The 25,032-nt window shown below is 34.5% G+C and overlaps 1 protein-coding gene across 3 annotated transcripts in view; it reads right to left on the reverse strand.

Moving 5' to 3' along the window:
• Positions 1–15,127: 15,127 nt before the first annotated feature.
• Positions 15,128–25,032, reverse strand: part of LOC149804197 (uncharacterized) — a 113,762-nt gene continuing 103,857 nt past the window's right edge. For all 3 annotated transcript variants that reach the window (XM_089937812.1, XM_089937804.1, XM_089937795.1), the window contains exons 10-13: positions 21,983–22,078; positions 21,184–21,453; positions 20,600–20,685; positions 15,128–19,946 (exon numbers count right to left, since the gene is read on the reverse strand). In XM_089937812.1, coding sequence (XP_089793938.1) covers positions 19,769–19,946; positions 20,600–20,685; positions 21,184–21,453; positions 21,983–22,078 — 630 coding nt within the window. In that variant the 3' untranslated portion in view covers positions 15,128–19,768. The remainder of the gene's footprint in view (positions 19,947–20,599; positions 20,686–21,183; positions 21,454–21,982; positions 22,079–25,032) is intronic.

The raw sequence follows: 25,032 nt of genomic DNA on the forward strand, positions 1-25,032 counted from the left end.
CTTCACAAATCGGAAAATTTCTTTGCAAATGTAATCTCTTTTAAAAGACAAGCATTCTTTAAACAGGAGGGAAAAGAGTAGAAAGGGTGGACATTTTTGTATCTTAGTCCTTGTTTTTTTTAAATCAAGTATCCATATGTTGAGCATTTACACTGTATGAGTACACACTAAAAACTGAGGGGCAGTGTATATGTGCGAGTCCAAGTGAGCGGTATGAACATACACTCAAGCTGAGGAGCAGTGTAAATGTGGGAGCCAAAGTGGGAAGCATGACCACACACTCAAGCTGAAGAGCAGTGTAACTGTGGAAGTCAAGGTGGGCACTATGAGCACACACTCAAGCTGAAGATCAGTGTAAATGTGGGAGACAAGGTGAGCAGTATGAGAACACATTCAGGCTGAGGAGTAGTATAAATGTGGGAGACAAGGTGGGCACTATGAGAAGACATTCAGACTGAGGAGTAGTATAAATGTGGGAGACAAGGTGGGCACTATGAGAAGACATTCAGACTGAGGAGTAGTATAAATGTGGGAGACAAGGTGGGCACATTGAGAACGCATTCAGGCTGAGGAGTAGTATAAATGTGGGAGACAAGGTGGGCACTATGAGAACACATTCAGGCCGAGGAGTGGTATAAATGTGGGAGACAAGGTGGGCACTATGAGAACACATTCAGGCTGAGGAGTAGTATAAATATGGGAGACAAGGTGGGCAGTACGTACTAAACTGGATGAAACTGGTTATAAGGAAGGCCAGGTTAGAAAGAGAAGCTTCAGACATGAAATAAGTACTTTAATCGTCAGACACATTTACTATGCGAGGTTTTGTGTTCTATAAATGGACGACATGGTAATAATAATGGTGTAAATTAGTGATTGAATATCAATTATATTGATCTGATTTTTTTATGCAACGTGGAAAATGGCTTTTAAATAAAGTGATATCCCTAAAACTGAGGAATGAAATACATGCTTATTCAAGAACATACCATTCTTCATGAAGCAAAATGTGGCTTTCAAAAAGTAACCATTTAATACCAACTCTAAGAGAGCATGACAAATGAGTTTTATCAATTTGAACATGTGCCTGTTATATATATATATATATATATATATATATATATATATATATATATATATATATATATATATATATATATATATATATATATATATATATATATATATATATATATGACACTGTACAGGTGTCAACCATGTAGTATATGAAGGACATAATTATGTCATTTTATGTGCTTAGGTACTCGATAATCAGCTAGAGTACCGTGTGCTATACATTTATATGTCCACCTAGGACAAGTACGGCATGGTTACTCTGGAGAATATTGTCGAATGAGTCGAAAGACACGTACTTTTTATCACGGCATGCGGTCTTAAACTAACGTTACTGAGCATAAAATAGTATTTCTTACCAGATATATCCTGAATGCGTTCTAACATCTTGATCCCAGAATCTCCAGGTTGCTTTACTACCTAAAGTGTAAGCCATGCACAAAGCTTAACCAAGGCACTTACTATATTGTAAGCATTATTCTGAACAAACCATTATTCTTCGTAGCCACGGTGAATTTGGCCACTGACCATTAGACCACGCCAGTTATACCACGGTGAATTTGGCCACTGACCATTAGACCACGCCAGTTATAGTCTTCATGTATAAATTAAATGCAAACTCTCTTTAATTTGTAGTTAAGGTGTGTGGTTCAGAACTAAAATTATTATGCGAATATTATTGTTTTTATTTTAATCACATTTACATTGGCATTAAACCTGTTTTTTTTTTGTTTGTTTTTTTTAACCCAGTAATCAGTAGAATTGTTTCTTATCCAACGTACAAGTCATCCGCAGACTTCGGTGATGGTAAGTAGTCGAGACTGAGATTGTTATGATGAAAGCATTTGCCTTTTTAGCCTCAGTGAGTTGACCTTTGACTTTGTAACATCCAAATATACGAAATCCTTCCTTATCCTAAATGCAAGCCATGCAAACCCATAAGTCTATGTCTGTATCTGTAATCAAGAACTAATATTATTATTTTTAATTGTGCAGTTACAGTGACCTTGCCTTTGACCTTTTTACAACCAAACCAACATGCCTCTACCTCATCGCAAGTGTAAGTTATCCACAATGTTTGGTTTAGGCATGTGATGTATAACTATTGTTATTATGCGGAAATCACTTTTATTCACTCACTTACAGTGACCTTGACCATTGATGTTTTGACCACAAAACTAACTTTTTCCTTATCCTAATTGCAATTCAGAGTCAATGTTTGGTCAAAATATGTAATGTGTAGCTAATGTTATTGTGCAATTATTCAGCCACAGTAACCTTGACTATTTACCTTGACATTCAGCCACAGTAACCTCGACTATTGACCTTTTGATCGCGAGAATAAAAGGTTTCTCCTAACTCCAAGTAAAAGCTATCCACACATTTATGTGAAGATACGTGCTGTAAACTGAAGTCATCAGTACGAAAGACGGAAAGTTAGCGGACAAACACACAGACGGGATCAAAGCATAATACGCTCCGCAAGAATGGGAGGTCGTATTTAAAATGATCACTTTTTGTCTACACCATTAGGTCACAGAGGTGACTAATATTCCTAATATTAAAAAAAAACGCATAAAATTTAAAATTGTACACAGGAGAAAGGCAAATGTCCAACTGTAACCTGAAAGTGGACGCCAGTGGTAAGAGAAATACACATATTACGTTTTATGCCTTACGCTCAAAGTAACTGAAATAAACGTAAAAATACATTCACTGGAAGATAATAAGTAGGTTACCATGACTTATTTTCGCCGGACATAATTAGCGTCATCCAAGATTATTTGTAATTATCAAATTGTTAGGACTGTAAATACAAAGGTGTCAAAAAAGTGTTGAGTACGGTAGTATACCAACAATAACAACACAGTCGGAAAAAATATCCCAACGTCTCTACTGTCCGTTGCAGGCAAGAGAAAAGTCTGACAGCTAATGGTAGGTATATGGAAAATGACAATATGTCCACTGGATATCTGCCGTCAAAGTAGTTAAATGGTCTTGCACTAGACAAATACCATACACATGCCCAGAGCGCAAACAGTTAGAAGAGGGTTATTTACGTGCAAGACTATTCATTATAATAATTGTCCACCGCGCAGTTAATAAATTGTGCTTTGTCACAACACTGTCTTTATAATTGTACGTATGAGACAACATTAGTTTGGCACGCAGAAAGAGAGCCCAGCAGTGAAAACTATTTGCAAAATATATACATGGTATCAAGAACACCCCTAGTAAGGTGACACTGTGATACACAATAAGCAAAATACAGTTATGCAATAAGCAATATGTGTACAACCTACAAGCCTCACTACATGATGATAATTGTTTATATGGAGGATACGGTCAGGAACCCAATTTCCTTATGGAATGCAGTGACCCCACCCTTCCAGAGAAGTAAATGTGAAAGGGGGGGTGGTGGTTGTGTAGGCGGCGGCCGAGTAGTACAAAATAGTAATATTATACTACTGTCGTCAACATAGCTTTTGAAAAGTAAATGTTTGACCTTATCGTGACACAGCCTAAAACTAACACTAACTTTGTCTCGAAGAAATTAAAGTGTCACCTGAAAAATAGGTTACCCGTTACACAGATTTTTCTTCATAACTGCAGATGTACCTACTTGCAATTTCTTTTTCACGACAGAAGCTTACATTAGGGGACAGACCACTTCATTATATATCCTGCTGTTTAATTTTCGTTTCAAAATATCCCGGTATTTGACAAATTGGTCAGAATTGTGGAATCAAGTACAGTAAATTACAAAGAACATAATGGGCGTATCCAATTTATATGCGACTACTGCCACTTTCTCTACATCCGAATTGTATTCCTTAAATACAGATAAACTTCACGATATTTCGATAAATTTGTGATGAAGAACTATTGATGTTCTAAATATATTAGACGACTGGCAGGAGTATGATAATGGGTTGAAACAGCGCTTACCGAATTAGGTCAATGTTTTCTATATTCTATACCCAATGACTTTGCCCTTTTTGCACCGTGTACCGAGTATACATGTGGACGCGAACGCCGGAGACACCGGTGGTTATCAATGTTGCCCCAACAACAAATCCGATTGGTATGCCTATGATATTTTCGTAATTGCAATTCTGGTCACGCCAATACCAACTTTGGTGGCTGGGGCAGGTCCACAGGTAGCATACGCAACAAGACATACGCGTTTATATTTTCCGTGAGTACCATGGTTGTCTTAGTGCTTTTATCCTGCAGCTATTATTCCGCTGCATTTTCTTTTACCGGAAACAGTACTTTAGTAGTCTATGTTACAGCATAAAACTTAAGTTTACTATAGTAGCCTGTGTTACAGCAGTTTAAAACAAATGTATTGATTGATAAAATATCCATCTTGGTCAAACAGAAGTGATCTATACATACATATCTCAAATGACTATAGTGCTGGTCAAACAAAAGTGATCTATACATACATATCTCAAATGACTATAGTACTGGTCAAACAAAAGTGATCTATACATACATATCTCCAATGACTATAGTGCTGGTCAAACAAAAGTGATCTATCCATACATATCTCAAATGACTATAGTGCTGGTCAAACAAAAGTGATCTATACATACATATCTCAAATGACTATAGTGCTGGTCAAACAAAAGTGATCTATCCATACATATCTCAAATGACTATAGTGCTGGTCAAACAAAAGTGATCTATACATACATATCTCAAATGACTATAGTGCTGGTCAAACAAAAGTGAGTGGAAACTTGTGCTGACCTTTACTATCTCATGAAGCATGATGTGACGTTACAGGAACACCACCCTACTTAAAAGACACTTTAAAGTGCATATATTCATGGTAAAAGGAACAGCTTCCGACAAAAAACGATTTTATTCAAAGTAATATTTTTAGAAAATGAAGTATTTATGGAAGCTATCCTTGTTAGCACAATTTTCAATGGACAATTTCTCGATTTCTTTTCTGCAATCAACGACTTTCCGGTTGCACAAACTGGTGCCATATTTGAAAGCACTTCCCCCTTGAAAACAGAAATTGTACATTCATGTGACATTGTGAAGTCCATTGTACAAGAAAATGACAGTTGATTGAAATCCTGGGGGTTCAAAGGGGCACTCAGTTTTGAGAGTTGTTAGTACATTTTAATTTTTCTGCTTGATTTAATTTGATTTCATAGAAAATATTCAAGCCTCAACAGTATCTTGGTCTATATTGATAACATTTTTAGTTTACGTAAAGAATCATTTATGATTATATTCCAAGAGCGGAAGGAGGTAGGTTCTTGTAGTAGGCTGCCAAAAATCAGTTAGCCTTATAAATTTGCTCTTTATGTATAAATGTAATCTGAATTCATACACGTTATTTTCCGATATGATTAAACATCGTTGATCTATGTGATTTTTTTAACGGTTCTAAAGTGTACTTTTATGGCAGTATCGAATCGATAGACCAGTTTACTGGCGAAAGACCGGAAGTGACTGAGTGACGTAATTATTATATTCATCATGGCGACTTTCGTAACCTAGACTATCAAAGCGAATGTTCAGAATTAATCGACCATATCTTTAAAACGGCTCAGTGATTAGGATATTTATTCAAGACCAAGATGAAAACTGGGTTCGAATTCCTCAAACAACAAAAAAGCTAACATATATTCTAAAGACCTTTACCATGTTATATTGACATAGTCCAAGCTGGAATAGAAATATTCAAGCGGTACACAAACATGTCTTACTAAGTCAAGTCAATCGCTTTGAAGTACCTTCATAAATACTTAAACAGGTAAATGTTTACATATCGTGTGTGCTTGATTTGTTGATGAAAACTGTTTTTCATTAAAACGTTATAATTATCTTTATATGCTTTAAAATAAATTACTTGTTGATCGACTATTAACAGGTAAATATCCCAGATATGTCATATCTCTAAGTTGAATGTCGCCCTCTACAAACACGGAGTATTTAGCAATCATTAAGATGTTAAGAAAAAGCCCGATGTGTTGTATATCTCTAGTCCATGCTTAACTATGTTGGCGCCATATGAACAAACTGAGATTCGTTCCATGGTTTTACATTACGTTTTACAAATAGACGAAAAGCATTTTTGCTATATATTTCGTAATGAGATATTGCAATATATACGTGGGAGAAATATTTCATCGGCACAGTGGTGGTAGCATATTCGAAACTAATTTATGCTCCATTTAGGCAATCTTTCTACCCAATTTAAAGAATCACAACTGAACAAAACAAATAATCAAAACCTATCTTATAATCATTCAAATCTTTTGTTTATAGATGTTACGCTCTGAATTGTGTCCGATGTGACCACTTTGTGATATTTCTACAGTATCCGTACCCCAGCAATGTTTACTTTTTCAATCCGCGCAAGACACATGTTCGTTTGAAAAAAGTCAGTAATTTTGACAAAATATAGCATGATTTGTATAAAATAGTTTTGTAAAGGTCGCTGTCCTGAAATTTGTGCAAATTTCGGAACTACTTTTTTTGATAGAGGTAGTAATGCAACCTTTATTCGCAATGACATAAACCAGAGAAAAAAATGACGATTTTTTGCCATAAAATATATGTAACAGACATAAATTCTACGTTTGTTTACTATAAATAGTAAAACTTTCACTCGTAAAGCGGAAACAGTTTATATTGCCACCTGTGGCTTCGCCAATCGTGACAATACAATGTTTCGCACTTCACTCGTGAAATATTCCCTTACATCTACGTTAAAACGTATATATCCTCTTTGTATTTTTAACTTTTGATTCTTTTGATTCATTGAACGTATTTTTTCAAATTGTATTTTGAAGAAAAAAAAAGCATAATTATATTATTTGAATCTAAATCTTTGAACGCTATAGCCTAATTGTCATTCCAGGGAATTTAAATTAGTTTGACCTCGAAACTAGTTTCAAAGTCACATAGTTATCATTTTGCAAATGAAATTGTAATGCATTCAGTCAAGTAGAGTTTGTTTGATAACTAACATGCTGCGATTTCCTTATATGAATGTGTCAATAATAATAACTGAATAATTTGAACCAAAATAATGATTTAAGGAAGATGTAGTACGTAGGTATTGTATGAAAATATAGGTATGTATATGCATTTCTTACTTTTTGCTGTCTATACTCGCGTATGAGTCCAACAGCAAATACCAGAGACCCTAATCAGCCGTCGCATATCGCTGTTGTTGTTGTTGTGGGGTTTAACGCCATTTTTCAGCACACGATACGCTATGCATGGCGGCCAGTATTAATGGTGGAGGAAGAACCCAGGAAAACCCTGGGAAGAACCATCGACCCACGAGAAGCTACTGACAAGCTTTCTCACATACCCACATTGGCCGAATCCTAGACTCGAACCCACGCAGACAGAGGTGAGATGGCAGTGATCCGTAGCGGAGAGCGCTTTAGACCACTCGGCCACTCGCCACCCCACCCCACCCACCCACCCCGGTCGCATCTTGGAACGGCAGATCAAGGTCTATGCCGTTTGTTCTACCGATTACTCCTAACATACTGCATAAACCCAGATCTTCCGGCGTATAAATAAAATCCCCGAGTGGCCGAATGGTCTAAAGCGCTCACCGTTCCGGATCACTGCCATCTCACATCTGTCTGCGTGGGTTCGAGTCCAAGGCTCGGCTAGCGTGGGTACGTGGGAAAGCCTGCCAGTAGCTTCTCGTGGGTCGGTGGTTCTTCCCTGGGTTTTCCAGGGTTCTTCCTCCACCAGTTATGCTGGCCTATATTGTGCTGAAAATGGCGTTAAACCCTAGAACAACAATAAACTGTCATTTGCCGAAAAACAAAGCTTAATAGCCCAGCCCAGCCCCACATCGGGCGTTACTTACTGTGCGATTCGGCTACTGACAGTTTATAACCCAATAAACAAAAAATAACTCGTACTTAATATCATCATAGACGAGATAGTGATGAAAAGTTCAAGTACTCTAGGCAAACACCCTACCACAGATGAATAATTCTTCTGTTTGATAGAAAACCAATCGGACCTGGGACCCTTATGTGCTTTAAAAGTGTAACCCTACGTTGTGTATGTATTGTTTTCAGTTCAAATTCGAGGATACGAAATTGCTGTACCAGTCTATTTAGTTTAATCATTACAAAACACCATCATGTTTGTTTGAAAGGACGCCCTCAGTGAATACGGATAAATTACCCTCCTGTGAAGTTTGCTGCAACATTATATGTGACTCTTCATGAAGTACTGATTGCTCATAATTACCATATTTCACACATAAACATTTAAGCATCTTACTTCACACACAAACATTTCAGTATCTTACTTCACACACGTTTCACCATCTTACTTCAAACTTAAACATTTCAGCATCTTACTTCACACTTAAACATTTCAGCATCTTACTTCACACACATTTCAGCATCTTACTTCACACACATTTCAGCATCTTACTTCACATACATTTAAGGATCTTACTTGACGCACATTTCAGTATCATTCTTCACACACATTTCAGCACCTTACTTCACACACATTTCAGCATCAGACTTCACACACATGTCAGCATCTTACTTCACACATAAACATTTCATCATCTTACTTCACACATAAACATTTCAGTATCTTACTTCACACACATTTAGGCATCTAACTTAACACAGATTTAAGCATCTTACTTCACACACAAACATTTCAGTATCTTACTTCACACACGTTTCACATCTTACTTCACACTTAAACATTTCAGCATCTTACTTCACACTTAAACATTTCAGCATCTTACTTCACACACATTTCAGTATCTTACTTCACACACATTTCAGCATCTTACTTTCCACACATTTCAGTATCTTACTTCACACACATTTAAACATCTTACTTCACGCACATTTCAATATCATACTTCACACACATTTCAGCATCTTACTTCACACATAAACATTTCAGTATCTTACTTCACACACATTTAGGCATCTAACTTAACACAGATTGAAGCATCTTACTTCACACACATTTCAGAATCTTACTTCACACACACACACAACCGCTCCGGTGGCCTAGTGGTTAGAGCGTCCGCCTCGGAAGTGGAAAGTCGTGGGTTCGAACCCCGGTCTAGTCATACCAAAGACTTAAAAAAATGGTACTAACAGCTGCTTCGCTAGACGCTCAGCGTTAAGAGGTTAGTGTTAGGACTGGTCGGCCTGGTGTCAGGATAATGTGACTGGGTGAGACATCATGCTACATGTCTGCAGCATTATGCCCCAGTACAGAACATCACTATAAACTGCCACACTGCAGACATCGCAGCAATATGACTGAAAAATTGTTAAAGCTACGTTAAAAATCCTAATCACACACACACACATACTTCACACACATTTCAGTACCTTACTTCACACATATTGCAGTATCTTACTTCACATACATTTCAACATCTTACTTCACATATAAACATTTCAGTATCAGCAGGGGTATAAACTGTCATTTGCCGAAAAACAAAGCTTAATAGTTATCAGAAAAATTGTTAAAGCTACGTTAAAAATCCTAATCACACACACACACATACTTCACACACATTTCTGTACCTTACTTCACACATATTTCAACATCTTACATCACATATAAACATTTCTGTATCTTACTTCACACACATTTAAGCATCGTACTTCACACACATTTCAGAATCTTACTTTACACACACTTCAGTACCTTACTTCACACATATTTCAGTATCTTACTTCACACACATTTCAACATCTTACTTCACACATAACCATTTCAGCATCTTACTTCACACTTAAATATTTCAGCATCTTACTTCACACATAAACATTTCAACAGCTTACTTCACACATAAACATTTCAGCATCTTACTTCACACATAACCATTTCAGCATCTTACTTCACACATAAACGTTTCAACATCTTACTTCACACATAATCATTTCAGTTTCTTACTTCACACACATTTCAGCACTTTACTTAATACACATTTAAGCATCTTACTTCACACACATTTCAGTATCTTACTCCACACATAACCAATTCAGTATCTTACTTCACACACATTTAAGCATCTTACTTAACACACATTTAAGCATCTTACTTCACACACATTTCAGCATCATACTTCACACACATTTCGTACTTTACTTCACACATATTTCAGCATCTTACTTCACACAAAAACATTTCAGCATCTGACTTCACATATAAACATTTCAGTATCTTACTTCACATACATTTAAGCATTTTACTTAACGCACATTTCAGAATCTTACTTCACACATATTTAAGCATCTTACTTCACACACATTTCAGCATCTTACTTCACACATGAACATTTCAGCATCTTACTTCACACACATTTAAGAATCTTGCTTCACACACATTTCAGTACTTTACTTCACACATACTTCGGCATCTTACTTCACACATAAACAGTTCAGCATCTTACTTCACACATAAATATTACAGCATCTTACTTCACACATAAATATTTCAGTATCCTACTAAACACATAAATATTTCAGCATCTTACTTCACACATAAATATTTCAGTATCTTACTTCACATTTAAACATTTCAGCGTCTTATTTCACATTTAAACATTTCAGCATCCAAAACTCATAGTACTCTGATTGTGGACGGTCAGGAATTACCTTTCATTTTTAAAAGAAAATCAAAGAATTTATTGCAGTAGGGAAGAAATATGCTCAATAATGTTCATCATTTGTCTCTCATATATTTGGCTGTTACAAAAGCTTCGAAGATTATTTCTCAATTCTGTCAAACTATCCCGCGATGCGCCTCTTTAATAACATGGGCCGTCTGTTTTAGACGATTATCAGTCAGGAAAAATCAATAACTCTTCAGTCAATATAACGACTCATTATATAAAAATCTCAAATAAATTAATTAGCTTCTGAATACTGACTACGTTAAATCAGATTTCTTTTGGCCTTTATGTAATCTATTAATTTTCCAGATAATAGTCTTTATAGATTGAAAGATGGTACTGTACCACCATCGTCATTCGGTTTTCAACATTAGGCCAAATAAAAAGTGTTTGGTTCTGGTTACTCGGCTGACTTTATTTGTAACTGCCGATCCAACATCAATGTTTGAAAAACAAATAATTAACAAAGAATGTAACTACGATCGATGTTTAAATCAGGGTGCAAAAGGCGCTTTTTCTAGTTTATGAATCATTGAAATCCCTGCAGATAAAAAAAGTTTGCACCGACCTACCTAAGCTAATTTGTTTTCATTGTAACCAGAAACAAACAAATCTTTTGATTAGGCCTTCAGATCAATATAAATATATCATAATTAAGCCACCAGGGAAAACCATTTCAAAATATTAGGGAAGGATATGTATGGCTCAATGGCAAATAGAGCTTACTTTAAGATTAATAATAAATTTAATTTGTAAAATAGTTATTGGAGTAGGATTTTTTTTTTTTTGGTGTTTTTTTTTCCTTGCTATTTTTCACTTAGATGACTCTACATACACCTGTCTGAATGAAATTCTATGTATTATTTCTTTACGAGACTTCTTGCAACGCACCTCAGTCTGGATTACTACTTCAAGATCTTTTGTGCGACAATAAATTTTTTATTTCGAAAACCAAACAATTTATCGAGGCAAAAAATTTGCATCAGAGAGAGAGAGAGAGAGAGAGAGAGAGAGAGAGAGAGAGAGAAGGAGAGAGAGAGAGAGTGATTTGGATTCCGTTTGCAGAAGTCTTTTTGGTATTAATCGGCCGGGGTTCTAACCCGCGACCTCCCGCATCTGAGGCCGACGCTCTAACCACTAAGCCAACGGAGCAGTCTTGTATCAGAGAAATGGCTTTTAATTTTGGTACGTCGAGACCAATCTTGTGCAATGGACCTGTAGACTAAGTTTTTACGAACAAGTCGAATATTTTCCTTTACATTATATTTCGCCACACTGGTGGCTTAGTGGTTAGAGCGTCCGCAAGTGGTCGCGAGTTTGGACCCAGTCCGAATCATACCATAGATTTATAATAATGGTACTAACAGCTGACTCACTAGGCGCTCAGTACTAAGAGGTTAGTGTTAGAACTGGTCATAAGCAATCAATCTGTCATAATTATGAGACATAGAATCTCGAGTAATAGGAACCTAATACAATATTCTCCTTTCTAAACGTAGATTCACCGTCGTCTGTTTTGAGGGGTATATGTATATGTTTGCATTTGGCAGTTTCCACCCGTATACTGTTTGCTAAACGTACTTAAATGTTACCCTTTAGAGTATTTGGAATGACTTAGATGAAGCATTACCCAATTAGTGTGTGTGTGTGTGTGTGTGTGTGTGTGAGAGAGAGAGAGAGAGAGAGAGAGGCGGTGGCAGGAAAAGTTGACGCTTAATAAAGAACATATTGGATTCTGTTTATTGAAGTACCGTACAATCCATAACTTTCGGACGGCCATCGCCTGAACCAATTCCTGCGAATTATCATTTATTTTCACCATTACGTTAACAGTCTTTCTACAGGGCTCCATCGCATGACAAACGAATGGTAAAGTGTGGAAACCGCATTATCAATGGTGACCTAAATTGTAATATACAGGGCCTTTCCTAATCCCGTTCCCTGTATGATATGTGTGATATTTTTTATCTTGCATGCTTGATTAGACAAAAACAGTGTTTTAAGAATGAATGTTATACATCCTGTACTGATCTCATTCTTATAAATAAATAAAGTCAGTGCATTATTACCTTAATGAGACTACTGGTATTAGTGATTTTCATAATGTGGTCCTTACACAATTAAGAGACACCCATCATTCTGCAACCATGAAAGAAAACAATAACACAGTATAGAAGTTTCAAGAATTTTTATGTGATTTTCAAAGCGCTCCATTACTGCCCTATATTCCACTACTGACTCAGACTATGTTAACTCTGACGATATTCATTTTGCAACGTTCTGTTAAATGTTATAGACAAACAAGTTCCAGTAAAACATACATATCCACGTAAAAAAAAACATTAAATTACATGAACAGAACACTAAATCAATCTAAATATGATAAGCACATGTGTTTACAAAATACACTTAGCACAGATCATCCAAAGCCTGAGAAAAATATAGGAAGCAGAGAAAGCTGGTAAACAAATAAAAACGTACGTATCTGAAAGCTAACTTCTTAGATAGATGTACAGAGAGAAATCCATCTTGGAACTTCTGGTCAACTGTTAACCTATAGTTTTCTAATAAATGTTCGGATGGTCAAGATAACATCATGACAGAGAAATATGTGAAGTCTTTAAGAATTTGTATCAGACATTGGTAACGATGTTCCGTTTGACCCTTGAACCCATCAGAGTATCAAAGCTATTAAGGACACTAGGAAAATAAACACACGTTTTGAATTTCAGCAAAATAAACATGAAGAAATGTATAAAATAAAAGAAGCAGAAAATTTTTCAGAAAAGCTACTTGAGATGATATACTTTCCTGTTAAACTATTAAAAGCTGGGGCAACACTCCTTGTGAGCCATATTACATATCTAATCAACAAAATTATGCAATCTAATATTTTTCGTGATCGGACAAAAGAAACTCTTGATAAAAACCGACTTGTCGTCATTCTATCTATCATATCTAAACTGCTTGAGAAATCAATAATTTAGTAACCTTTCTTGTATCATTTCTTATATCATTTCTTGCATCATTTCTTGTGGAAGTTTTCAACAAACATTGGGGTGCCATTCATAAAGGTCATGGTGCCAGACTACTCTAATGCGTCTGTTTGAAGACTGGAAGAAGGTTCGTGGTTAAAAGAAATATATAACTGTAGTCCTGATGGATTTATCCAAGGCCTTTGTCTGTCTCCATTTCTACGTTATGGTAGGTCAGATGACTCTGTAGAACTCTTACTGAGCTATCTGTCCAATCGAAAGCAACAAACTGAGTTGCAGGCAATCATGACTGGTAGGACTGAGCTTTAGAAAGGGGTTCATCATGGGTTGATCTTTGGACCATTACTATTTAATGTATTTATCAGGGATATATTTTATTTTATTACATACGGCTCTTTATATGATTATGCCGTCGATAATACTTTGTTCTTATCCTCAGCGGATTTTGACACACTGATGGACACACTTACAGCCGAGTCAAACATTCTGATCGACTGGTTCGAGGCTAAAACGTGCAAGCCAACCATGAAATGTTTCAAGGACGAGCTATGGGTAAAAAAGACATTCAGTATGAAGCCTGTACTAAACATAAGCAGTGCTGTCGTAAACTGTGAAGACATTGTTTAACTGATAGGAACTGTCATTGACTATCAACTGCAATTCGATTCACGTGTAAAAAGTCTCTGTATGATATTTTCAAGGCAACTATATGTCTTGAAACATATTGGTCAAAAGCTAGCTAGACTTAGCAAACTGACAGTCTTATATACATGAATCCTCTCCACTGTCAATATTTATTCCTTTGCAAATCATTTCTGCAATGACATGAATTCTGTAAAAGAATACAAGAGAGTTGTGTATGGTAACATCAGAAGCAGCTACCATAAACTCGTACTTAGGCAAACATGCAAATCCTAAAGATGCGTAGACTTCGGATTATGGTTCTCAAGAGTTTCGAAATTCTGAATAAGCATGCTCCCAAATGCTTGAATGATTTAATAAGTTTTAAACATAATACATATAATTTTTGACATTAAAATACTTTATATGTCCCAAGAATGAAATCCTCAACATTTTGGCAAATAATCTTTTCGATACCCAGCTTCAATTTTATGGAATGAGCAATCAAATCACTTTAGAAGCAATGGAGTTTTAATTCATTTACATCTTTAATTCTGTCCTGGAATGATAGAGACTGTAAATGTAATATCTGTAAATAATACTCACCCACCCTTCCATGTTGACACCTAAATGTTTGTGTTGCAACTTATTCCCTCCTGATTCTCGAATATAATTGGAAATGCTGTAATATAAAAACACAGTTACAAAGACTGTGCGGTCGTGGAGGGCTTAGGCCTATAAAATAAAAGATGAACACAACTCATTTGAAATATATTTAATGACGAAGAAGAAGAATATTCATTTCAATAACTCAAACGGACTGTGTTGATATATTCCAATAGTCCAAACAGGCTGTGTGGATACATTCCAATAACTGAAACGGAGAGTGGATGCTTAAAAATAATCAAACGGACTTTGTTGATACGTTTTCTATTAATTGAATTTAATGGTAGATAGTACAATAATCAAGAAGGTATCATCTTCGAAAATGTACAATCTACAAGGAAAACATTATGAAAGGAAATGACATGCATGCAGATGCCTATCAGTGCAAATAAATTAGCTGGCCGATTCATAAAATATCTCCGGAGGGAGAAATATACGTCTGAATTATTAAAGATATTTAATGGAATGTTATTGAAATCTGTGAACTTCATCAATCAAATATTCAATTACATTCGCCTTGAAAGTAGGATTATACATACGCGATCATATTTCCTGATTCCGCGTAGTCACCGGCGTCTTTCATACATGTGTAATCACAAGAAATATTGCATAACATGTGAAAGAAATCAGAATGAATGCTGATGTAAGACAAGCAAAAATTTGAAAGCATATTAAAGACAAGAATGAATGCTGATGTGAAGTGGTCAATGTATTTAACATTAGTTGACTCAACATCTAAACAGAAACCATGAGCCAGACAACAATGGCATGACTAACATTTCCGGCAATGATTCAGCAAACTATAAACTTTTCACATGAACACGAGTGAGTACTTGTTTTATAGTTCACGACCTAATTATGCATCAAGCAATATATGATTAGAACCAAATGAAATACTGAAAATAATGACATATAACTGCTGACAATAACTTCCTTTATCAAATATGACAAAGTGAAATTATGAAACTAAAAGGTGAAGTTGAAAATATTGGCTTCATGAGATTTTTTGACAATTGTTTTAAATTGAGTCTCCATGTTTTTCTACTTCTGTAGCTCTAACATTTCTGCAGTCTTGAGCATTCCTTGCCGTTTGAGTCAACAAACGTATTGCTTGGTGTGCTTATCTCTATGCTTATCTACATTACGATAATGTCATCGCACTAAAGGATGATAATCTCGTTTGTATCTTTGAGGCAAGGACAAGCATTTTTGATTATGTTATCTTTTTGGCGGCTAGTGAAGACACCACAGGGAAGGTTGTCTAAATACCGGTAAATCGGTCGGGAATCTCGAAAGAAGTAATGGGTCGGATGCCACTACTGTCAAGATGGGCAGGTACACGCTTGTACACCAATGAAAACCGTAGACGTTGCCGATACAGAGACTAAGGATCGGACTTAGACAAGAGAACATTTGTCAATGCGAAAACGAATGAAGTGAAATAAAACATATTATACCGGAGGAACAAGATCTTTTATACTCAAGCCTCTTTAGAAAAAAGTCAAAATCCGTCTCAGACTGTGTGCGCGCTGAATATGCTCGAATTACGGCCCAAGAGCTTAATACGTTCCCAAAACGAGACTAAATCCTGGTCAAAGATGAGTTTTGCTTTAAAAGTTGTATAAATATTGTAGCCCACGGAACACTGTCAATTTTGTCTCTTAAAAGTAAACAACTTGTGATCAGGACATTGTGATTTTTGCAATAACTTTGACCCAGTGTGCCACGGGTATGCTTGGATTATTTTTCTTCCAATAACTTTGACCCAGTGTGCCACGGGTATGCATGGATTTGGTTTCTCCAATAACTTTGACCCAGTGTGCCACGGGTATGCTTTGATTATTTTTCTTCCAATAACTTTGACCCAGTGTGCCACGGGTGTGCTTGGATTATTTTTCTTCCAATAACTTTGACCCAGTGTGCCACGGGTGTGCATGGATTTCACTCAGATTCTTTGCTTTGTCAAATATGCCACTTAAAATACATTAATGACCAATTTTTACAAACTTGGAATGGTAAATTAGCCCTCGATAGAGTATTATCATAGATTGATGGAACTTTTGTTGTCATTCACGAACGATATCGTAAAAAAATTTAAAATTATACCGGGCGATCTGCTCCACTACTGACCATGGTGCTATAGCAATTTCTCTGATTTAAGGTTTTTGTGTAATTTATAATATTCCATACTCGTAGATAAACTCCTTTTATGCATTTGATGTTGATTAGGGGTACTTTATATGCTGTGACAAAACAGTTTGTATGTAAGGCTTCTCGAAAAAACAACAAATTCCAAGTAATTGTGAGAAGCAGGTAAAACGAGTAATAACGTATATAAAGAAACACAGAAGAGCCACAAAGGAAACAAAAATGGAATACAGCTTAATTTGCATAATCTGTGACCTACAATTTGATTCGTCTCGGCTTCCTGATATAAAACATGCATGAGCACGCATCAAAGTATCATGTTTTCCGTTTCTTTCTCATCTTAAAGACTGTCAAAACCAACATCTGAGCCATGGAAAGTAATTTAATAAATTATTTGAGCTTGTTGCATAATCATAGCTAATACTGATATCATTACTATCATTGAAATAATAATAATAATAATAATAATAATAATAATAATAATAATAATAATAATAATTCATAAAGCTTGACTGTGTTCTTGTTTAAAAGAAAAAATATTTCACAAAGAAGACTCGTCAAAATACTGTATCAAAGGGAGCGGTATTTAAGTTACTCAGCTTTATTCAAATTATTACTGATATCGGAAGATAACGACTGGATTGAATAAAACTTACAACGATTTAAAGATAAATAATAAAAATATACTATAGCTGCAATGCAAATCGCATAATACGACATTTTAGTGAAACAAAGGTGCTGCCCAATGTGTAGTTTTATACCATCCGCAAGCACAATTTATAATAAAGATTACATGGACTTTATTCATCCATTATTGTCTGCATATCCATGCGGTAAATGCAAAATATGTATGTATGTATGTATGTATGTATGTATGTATGTATGTATGTATGTATGTATGTATGTATGTATGTGTGTGTATGCATGTATGTGTGTATGTGTATGTGTGTGCGTGCGTGCGTGAGTGCGTGCCTGCTTGCGTGCATGCATGCATGCATGTATGTGTGTGTGTGTGTATGTATGTATGTATGTATGTATGTATGTGTGTGGGTGTGTGTGGGTGTGTCTGATGAAGTTTACTTAATGATTTAGAAGATATTAAAGAGCGTGTAAAAAGTAATAAAATATGTGACCGCATTTGATTCTTAATCAAAGGAATTAATCGTCGTGCGCAATTTCAAAATTTTGACAAGATCTTTCGTTAAAAAAAAACATATAAAAACTATGAAGAGCTTTATTTGTCTGCTCTACTATTGTGAAGTTGCAAGCTTCCATTCTTTGTATCTTTTAACAGAGAAATTCTACGGAACATGAAAGAGAAGTGAAATTCTGGCATACACCAGGTACAATGCATTTGTAAAATCCATTGGTATTTATTACAAATAATTATAACAGTCGACATTTCGGAGACCAGAGTACTTGCTGTGCTTCGTAGTCTACTACTTTTCTACAATGTATTAGACTTAAAGAAAAGTAGATATCGCACCTCGGTGATCATTTATCCAAGTATTGTAATGTATTCCACGCGTAATTTGAAAGTATTCTGCACGCGACCATTGTATCTTTATAGTGTACGGATATCGCCGGTGTTGTAACCATGATGTAAACTCATTCGTAAAGTTTATAAATATTGTAACCATGATGTAAACTCATTCGTAAAGTTTATAAATATTTACATTACATTCAAAGAAAACAAGAACCTGTTTCACTGGCAAATTTAAATTCCTTCGACACGGTAAGAGTTATTCCTCATGCAAATTCTTTCGAAAATAAAACAAAACAAGACATAAAATACAATTCGAAACACATGACAGGCGTCGAAACAAATTTTCTGAACATTACGTCCGTAAATGCTAATCTGTCTAAGGCGATCTGTCAATATTCAATAGAAAGTGAACCAAGATCACGCAAATACGGAAGCCACAAACAACACTGAACAATAATTACGAGAGATTATGTTACTATTATGTATTCCTACGCTGATGGAAAAAAAACGACAAACAAACAAAAGCAAGGATCTCTTATGTAACAAGTCGATGTAACACAGACATAGGAACAAGAGTCAAATAAAGAATAAAACTATTTCGTTGAAAATAGCCCAAACAAATAATACGCCCTTAGTCACAAAACTGAGCATATAATATAACCCCATGTCCATCATTATTGTCAGTACCGTATTTAGGAACATGCACCACTGAAATTTCATGAGGATACACCAATAATATGGTTATATTAAAATATATGATGAGTCTGGCATCAATGTGCTTAAAGACGTTACGTGTTTTAAGTTTTAACGCCATGATTAGAATGGTACTCAGTGTGTTTCGTGACTCAAGGACCTAATAAAGAACTGGAACTATTTCCTATTGCTAAATATAAAACATCTTATTCTGAACAGTTAACTTGAGACCCAGTCAGAATATCCAGCTGAAAACAGTCTAACTTTTTCTTTTGTTTTACTTGGGAGAACATCCACGAATGGAGTCGCATAGATCCTGATGTAACACGGAAATAAAGTTACATAGGTTTATGACAACGATTGTATAGTAAAGGTACTGAATATGTTTGTTTTGTTTCCTCCGTCATCCTAGATGACTTGCTTAAGCTGTGTAACATCCGCATCTGCTAGTATGTCCATGTAACCGGAAGCTGTCTTCGACATCCTTCTTTGCTTAAACATCTTCGCCAATGCGGCCTGTTGTTCCTGGTATTTCTTTGCGTCTCTCTCTAATAATGTGTTTTCCTGGTCACCTTTCATCAATTCCCTACAATGAAAAGATGTTCAATGTGTATTTTGACCAGAAATATATGGTATAAGATGATTTCCAGCAGGCCGTCGCAATAATGGACATCACGAATTATCAGCTGGAACGGATGCCTTTCGATCAAGATTAGGTGACTAATACATCCAAGCAACACTTACAGGATATACCAATTTTCTGAACAGAATGTCAAAATGCATCTCAGAGTATTTGGTCGTATTATCAAAGGTCGGTCGTTTCCTCTCGGATCTCTGGTACCATTCACACAGAAAAAAAGTAACGCACACACATACACACATACGCACATATCAAGGTTAGACATTGTCATAAAATTGACGTACGGAAAATCGAGTCTTGTCTTTTAGCTATTGCTAACTGTATTGGTTTTTAAGGTTTTTGTGGTGGTAGATGTGTAAGTGTGTGTGTGTATATATATATATATATATATATATATATATATATATATATATATATATATATATATATATATATATATATATATATATATATATATATATATATATATATATATATTAACCTGTTGTCGCGATAGAAGCATACAAATAAATCACCAGCAACTGAACTCAGAGACCGACAGGTAGAGTGTTTTGCAACACGTTAGTTTGACGGGTACAAAATGAACAGGAAGAACTTACTTCATATCAATCTCTCCGTCTCCATCTTGATCCAATGAATCCATTAGCTGGTCTACTTCAGCGGGTGTTAGATCAATTCCATTCATCTGTCAAAATTAGAACAAAGCAAGCTAATAAAATTAACAAACTTTTTCTGTAATGAATACAAGCTACCAGTGAACAGAAACTGACTATACGAACATACGCTGCAATTTTTAAAAATATTTTTATAGTTTTAAAATTGGTCGATTTTTTATATTTGTATAACAAGATTAATTCTGGTGTAATACTCTTTAAAGACTTTCACGAGCCTGGAAAAGATTGTTTTTAAATCGAACAGTATTGTTTACAGCGGACTTTATTACTTACAAATTACCACACAAAAAAAACAATCCCCATTTTCATTTTGTCCTACATGTTTATTAGAATCTTCATGCAGGATCAACCAAAGCCAAGTATTAATATAAACTAAAACATTCTGCAGGAAAGCAAGCATCGATGTTTTTCTAACGCCAGTCTGGTTCTCTAAGCCAGCAGAGGAGTTAGGTAGAATAAAAAACATGTCCCTTGTATTTGAACAAAAAGGATGAAAATGGAAACTATGCCTCTATTCCACGGTGTAACTCATCTCTGGCAATCGTCAAATTGTTGTCTCTATCAAATGTTAGCAGAAGATCTACAAGTCTGTAATTCTTTTGATCCAACCAGTGCCTGAGTTTTGTCATAGGATCATGCATCAGTCTGGACACTGGGTCATCGAACTCTCTTTTGAATCGAGAATGATCCAATAATACTCCTCCGTACAATATTGTCATTTCTCTCTCTTCTTCCAGCTCGTCGGCTAACTTTTTGAAATCTGTTTTTACAGTTAGGTTCTGGAAAAAGAGGTGTTTTACCAATCAATTTCAACAAAAAGAACCTATGGTCGATACAGTGACGTCAGAAATTTTCAATGCTGATTGATCAATTATATTACTTGGAACATCCCTCATCACTTCATTACATGTATACGTAATATCATATATTCTGAAATATCAAAGCGGTGTCCTTTCTGTAGTAACAGTACATCTTCGTATAAGCTCAACATTAGAGTTTGTATTATTTTCAATCATTTTTAAATCAAATAGGGGACTCTCTCTCTCTCTATCTCTCTCTCTCTCTCTCTCTCTCTCTCTCTCTCTCTCAGCTTCTGGTATAAATTACTAAAATTATTAAATTATATGTATTAACGCCCTTAAGTGGTTGAAATGATTTCATGAAAAATTTAGGTTTTACAGTGCTCGTAAGAAACCAAATTCCTCCTCCGTCTTGACATGCATACACGATAATATACATTTAAACACATGAAACACAGCTTCTCATGCTCCACTAGTGTAATTAAAACTCAAACTCGTGTTCACCTACCCCAAAGTCGACATATTTTAAAACATTGGTCTCGTTCACCTCTACTCCACAAAGGACCACATAACCTCCTTCACTACGGATGCAGTTGTATCCAATCTAAAATAAGTAAAGAGAGAATGCCGTGATCATAAAGATGTTCTTAAATAAGTAATATATTAAAACTGATATCAATTTAGGGTTTAACTTTTTAATTTTTAAACAATTAATTTTTTTAAATGTTCGCGGGGCTTAGTTTATTAAATCTGAAGAGAAAAAAAACATTATAGCCGAAGAAGTGTTCTTTGCAAGCCAAACGAGCAAGGGGGCTTTGTATTTTAACCTTAAAATTTGTTCTGCCTGTAAAAAGTGCATTTACATTTTTAAAAATTACGCAGTAAAAATATTTATTTGTTAAATTGTTAGCGTACTTTTGAAAATTTATATTTAATAGCTTAATTATTTGTTTTATTTAAATAAACTTAAACATTTTTCAAAATTATTATAAATTAATTATTTTCTTTCTTTAGATATTATTGTTTAAATTTAATTTTATTTATTTAACAATTGCATATTGAACATCTTTGCAATTATAGTTTGGTTTTTTGTTCTTAACTTTTTATACATTTTTTTACACACAGGTATTTTTTAAATTATACATTTCTGTCGGTAAATATTTCAATATTGTTGAATAATAATCTCAATTAAATCTTTATATATATATATATATATATATATATATATATATATATATATATATATATATATATATATATATATATAATGTTTGCTTATTTCAAATCTTTCTTATGTCAAATACTTATTTACATTAGATCATCAGTATTAAAATTACTTCTTTTACGCATCTTTAAATGCTTAAAAAATTACCTTTACATGCAGTCATAAAATCCTTTTAAAAAAATAACCCTCATACACGCATCCTTAAAATCCTTGAAAAAATTACTTCTTACACGCATTCTTAAACTCCTTGGAAAAAAAACCCTCATACATGCATCCTTAAAATCCTTGAAAAAATTACACGCATTCTTAAACTCCTTGGAAAAAAACCCTCATACATGCATCCTTAAAATCCTTGAAAAAATTACTTCTTACACGCATTCTTAAACTCCTTGGAAAAAAACCCTCATACATGCATCCTTAAAATCCTTTTGAAAAACAAACCTCTTATATACATTCATAAAATACTTGTGAAAAATACTTCTTGCATGCATCCCTAAAATCCTTCAAACATAACTCCTTATATCCATCCTTTAAAAGCCTTAAAAAAATTATTCTCATTTGATTCCTTTAAAATCCTCAAATATATACTTGTTACATGCATTCTTAAAAACGTTTGCAGAAATGATCTCTTACATGCATCCTTAAAATTCTTGAAACAAAGAGTTACTTGTCACATGCATCCTTTAAAATCCTAAATAAACTTACTTCTAACACGCTTCCTTAAAAAGATGACTATAATTACTTCTAGCATGCCTCCTTTAAAACCTTGAATAAAAATACTTCTAAAATGCCTCCTTTAATGTCTAAATAAAATTACTTCTAACATACATCCTTTACAATCTTTACAAATAACATTTTACACGCATCCTTTAAATCGTTAAAAAAAGTTACTTCTTCTATTCATCCATTAAATCTTTTCAAAAATATGCGCTTAAACTGATCAGTTTCCATCAATGTTTGAACTTGAATTATTCATTTTGCAATTATTGGAATTATTGCTACTTTACTCACGTAAAAAGGAACCACTGATAACATACTCATCTACCACTAATTCTTGAAAGTTTTTTGCTTTCTTTACGTTTTCATATAGTTCATAACTTTTTCTGTTGGCAGAACTTAATTGTGGTAAATAATCATATAATTTAGTATTATTTCTTTGTTCTTTAGTTAACATTTTAATATATTATATTATAGTGTTATTATTTTTTATGTTCATGCCCATGTGTTTTGTTTTTTTTTTGGGGGGGGGGTAAGGTTGGTTTTCTTTATACCAATGATACAAGAAAACAAAACTCATATCTATTCTTTAACGACATTTTTCTGCTTTCATAGCATCAAAATCATTTAACATTATATCGTCACATATTTGATTTTCTGTGGAGAATAAATTAGGCTGAAGTGCAGTATTATCAATTTCAATTTTTCGTTCATATCCATGACATGGAATGCTATAATATTCAAAGTTTTTACCTGTTATCACTTGGTCATCTAATGGATTATATATGCCTGTTATCACTTGGTCATCTAATGGATTATATATGCCTGTTATCACTTGGTCATCTAATGGATTATATATACCTGTTATCACTTGGTCATCTAATGGATTATATATACCTGTTATCACTTGGTCATCTAATGGATTATATAGACCTGTTATCACTTGGTCATCTAATGGATTTTATAGACCTGTTATCACTTGGTCATCTAATGGATTATATATACCTGTCATCACTTGGTCATCTAATGGATTATATAGACCTGTGTATTTATGACCTGGTAATGTCCATTCACATTTTGGAATTCGCAATTTTCTTCCAAATCCCTTTTGTCAATTTGTGCTGATTATCGTTATTTTCCCTTTGTTATGGAATATAATTTCTTAACCATCAATAATTTGTTTAAATATTAATCTTCTTTGAGGTACTTATTCATGTTAATACTTTCCAAATACATCTTGATAACATGCTACATTCTTTTGTTTTTATAAAACCTTTCTGTTAATAAATCAATATAGTTGTTATCTATCTTTTCCCATAAGACAATGTGACCACCATTTTTGGCAATAAGGTTAAAATAAGCTCTATATTTAAATCACCATATTTACCATTGTTATCCATTTTATATCAATTCTGTCTTACATATTTACCATTGTTATCCATTTTATATCAGTTCTGTCTTAGTTGAATATATCCTCTTCCTATTTTCACTTCTTCAATATCACCATCTCATTTTCTATTTTCAATTTTTCTATATTAACAATTTTGTTGTTGCCACTTTCTGCTCTCAGGTATCGTATTTTCATTTCCGTCTAAATCATTAACTTCGAATAATTT

The sequence above is a fragment of the Sinohyriopsis cumingii genome, chromosome 2 (assembly GCF_028554795.1).
Source record: "Sinohyriopsis cumingii isolate HCF-2022 chromosome 2, ASM2855479v2, whole genome shotgun sequence".
In the NCBI taxonomy this organism is placed as follows: domain Eukaryota; kingdom Metazoa; phylum Mollusca; class Bivalvia; order Unionida; family Unionidae; genus Sinohyriopsis; species Sinohyriopsis cumingii.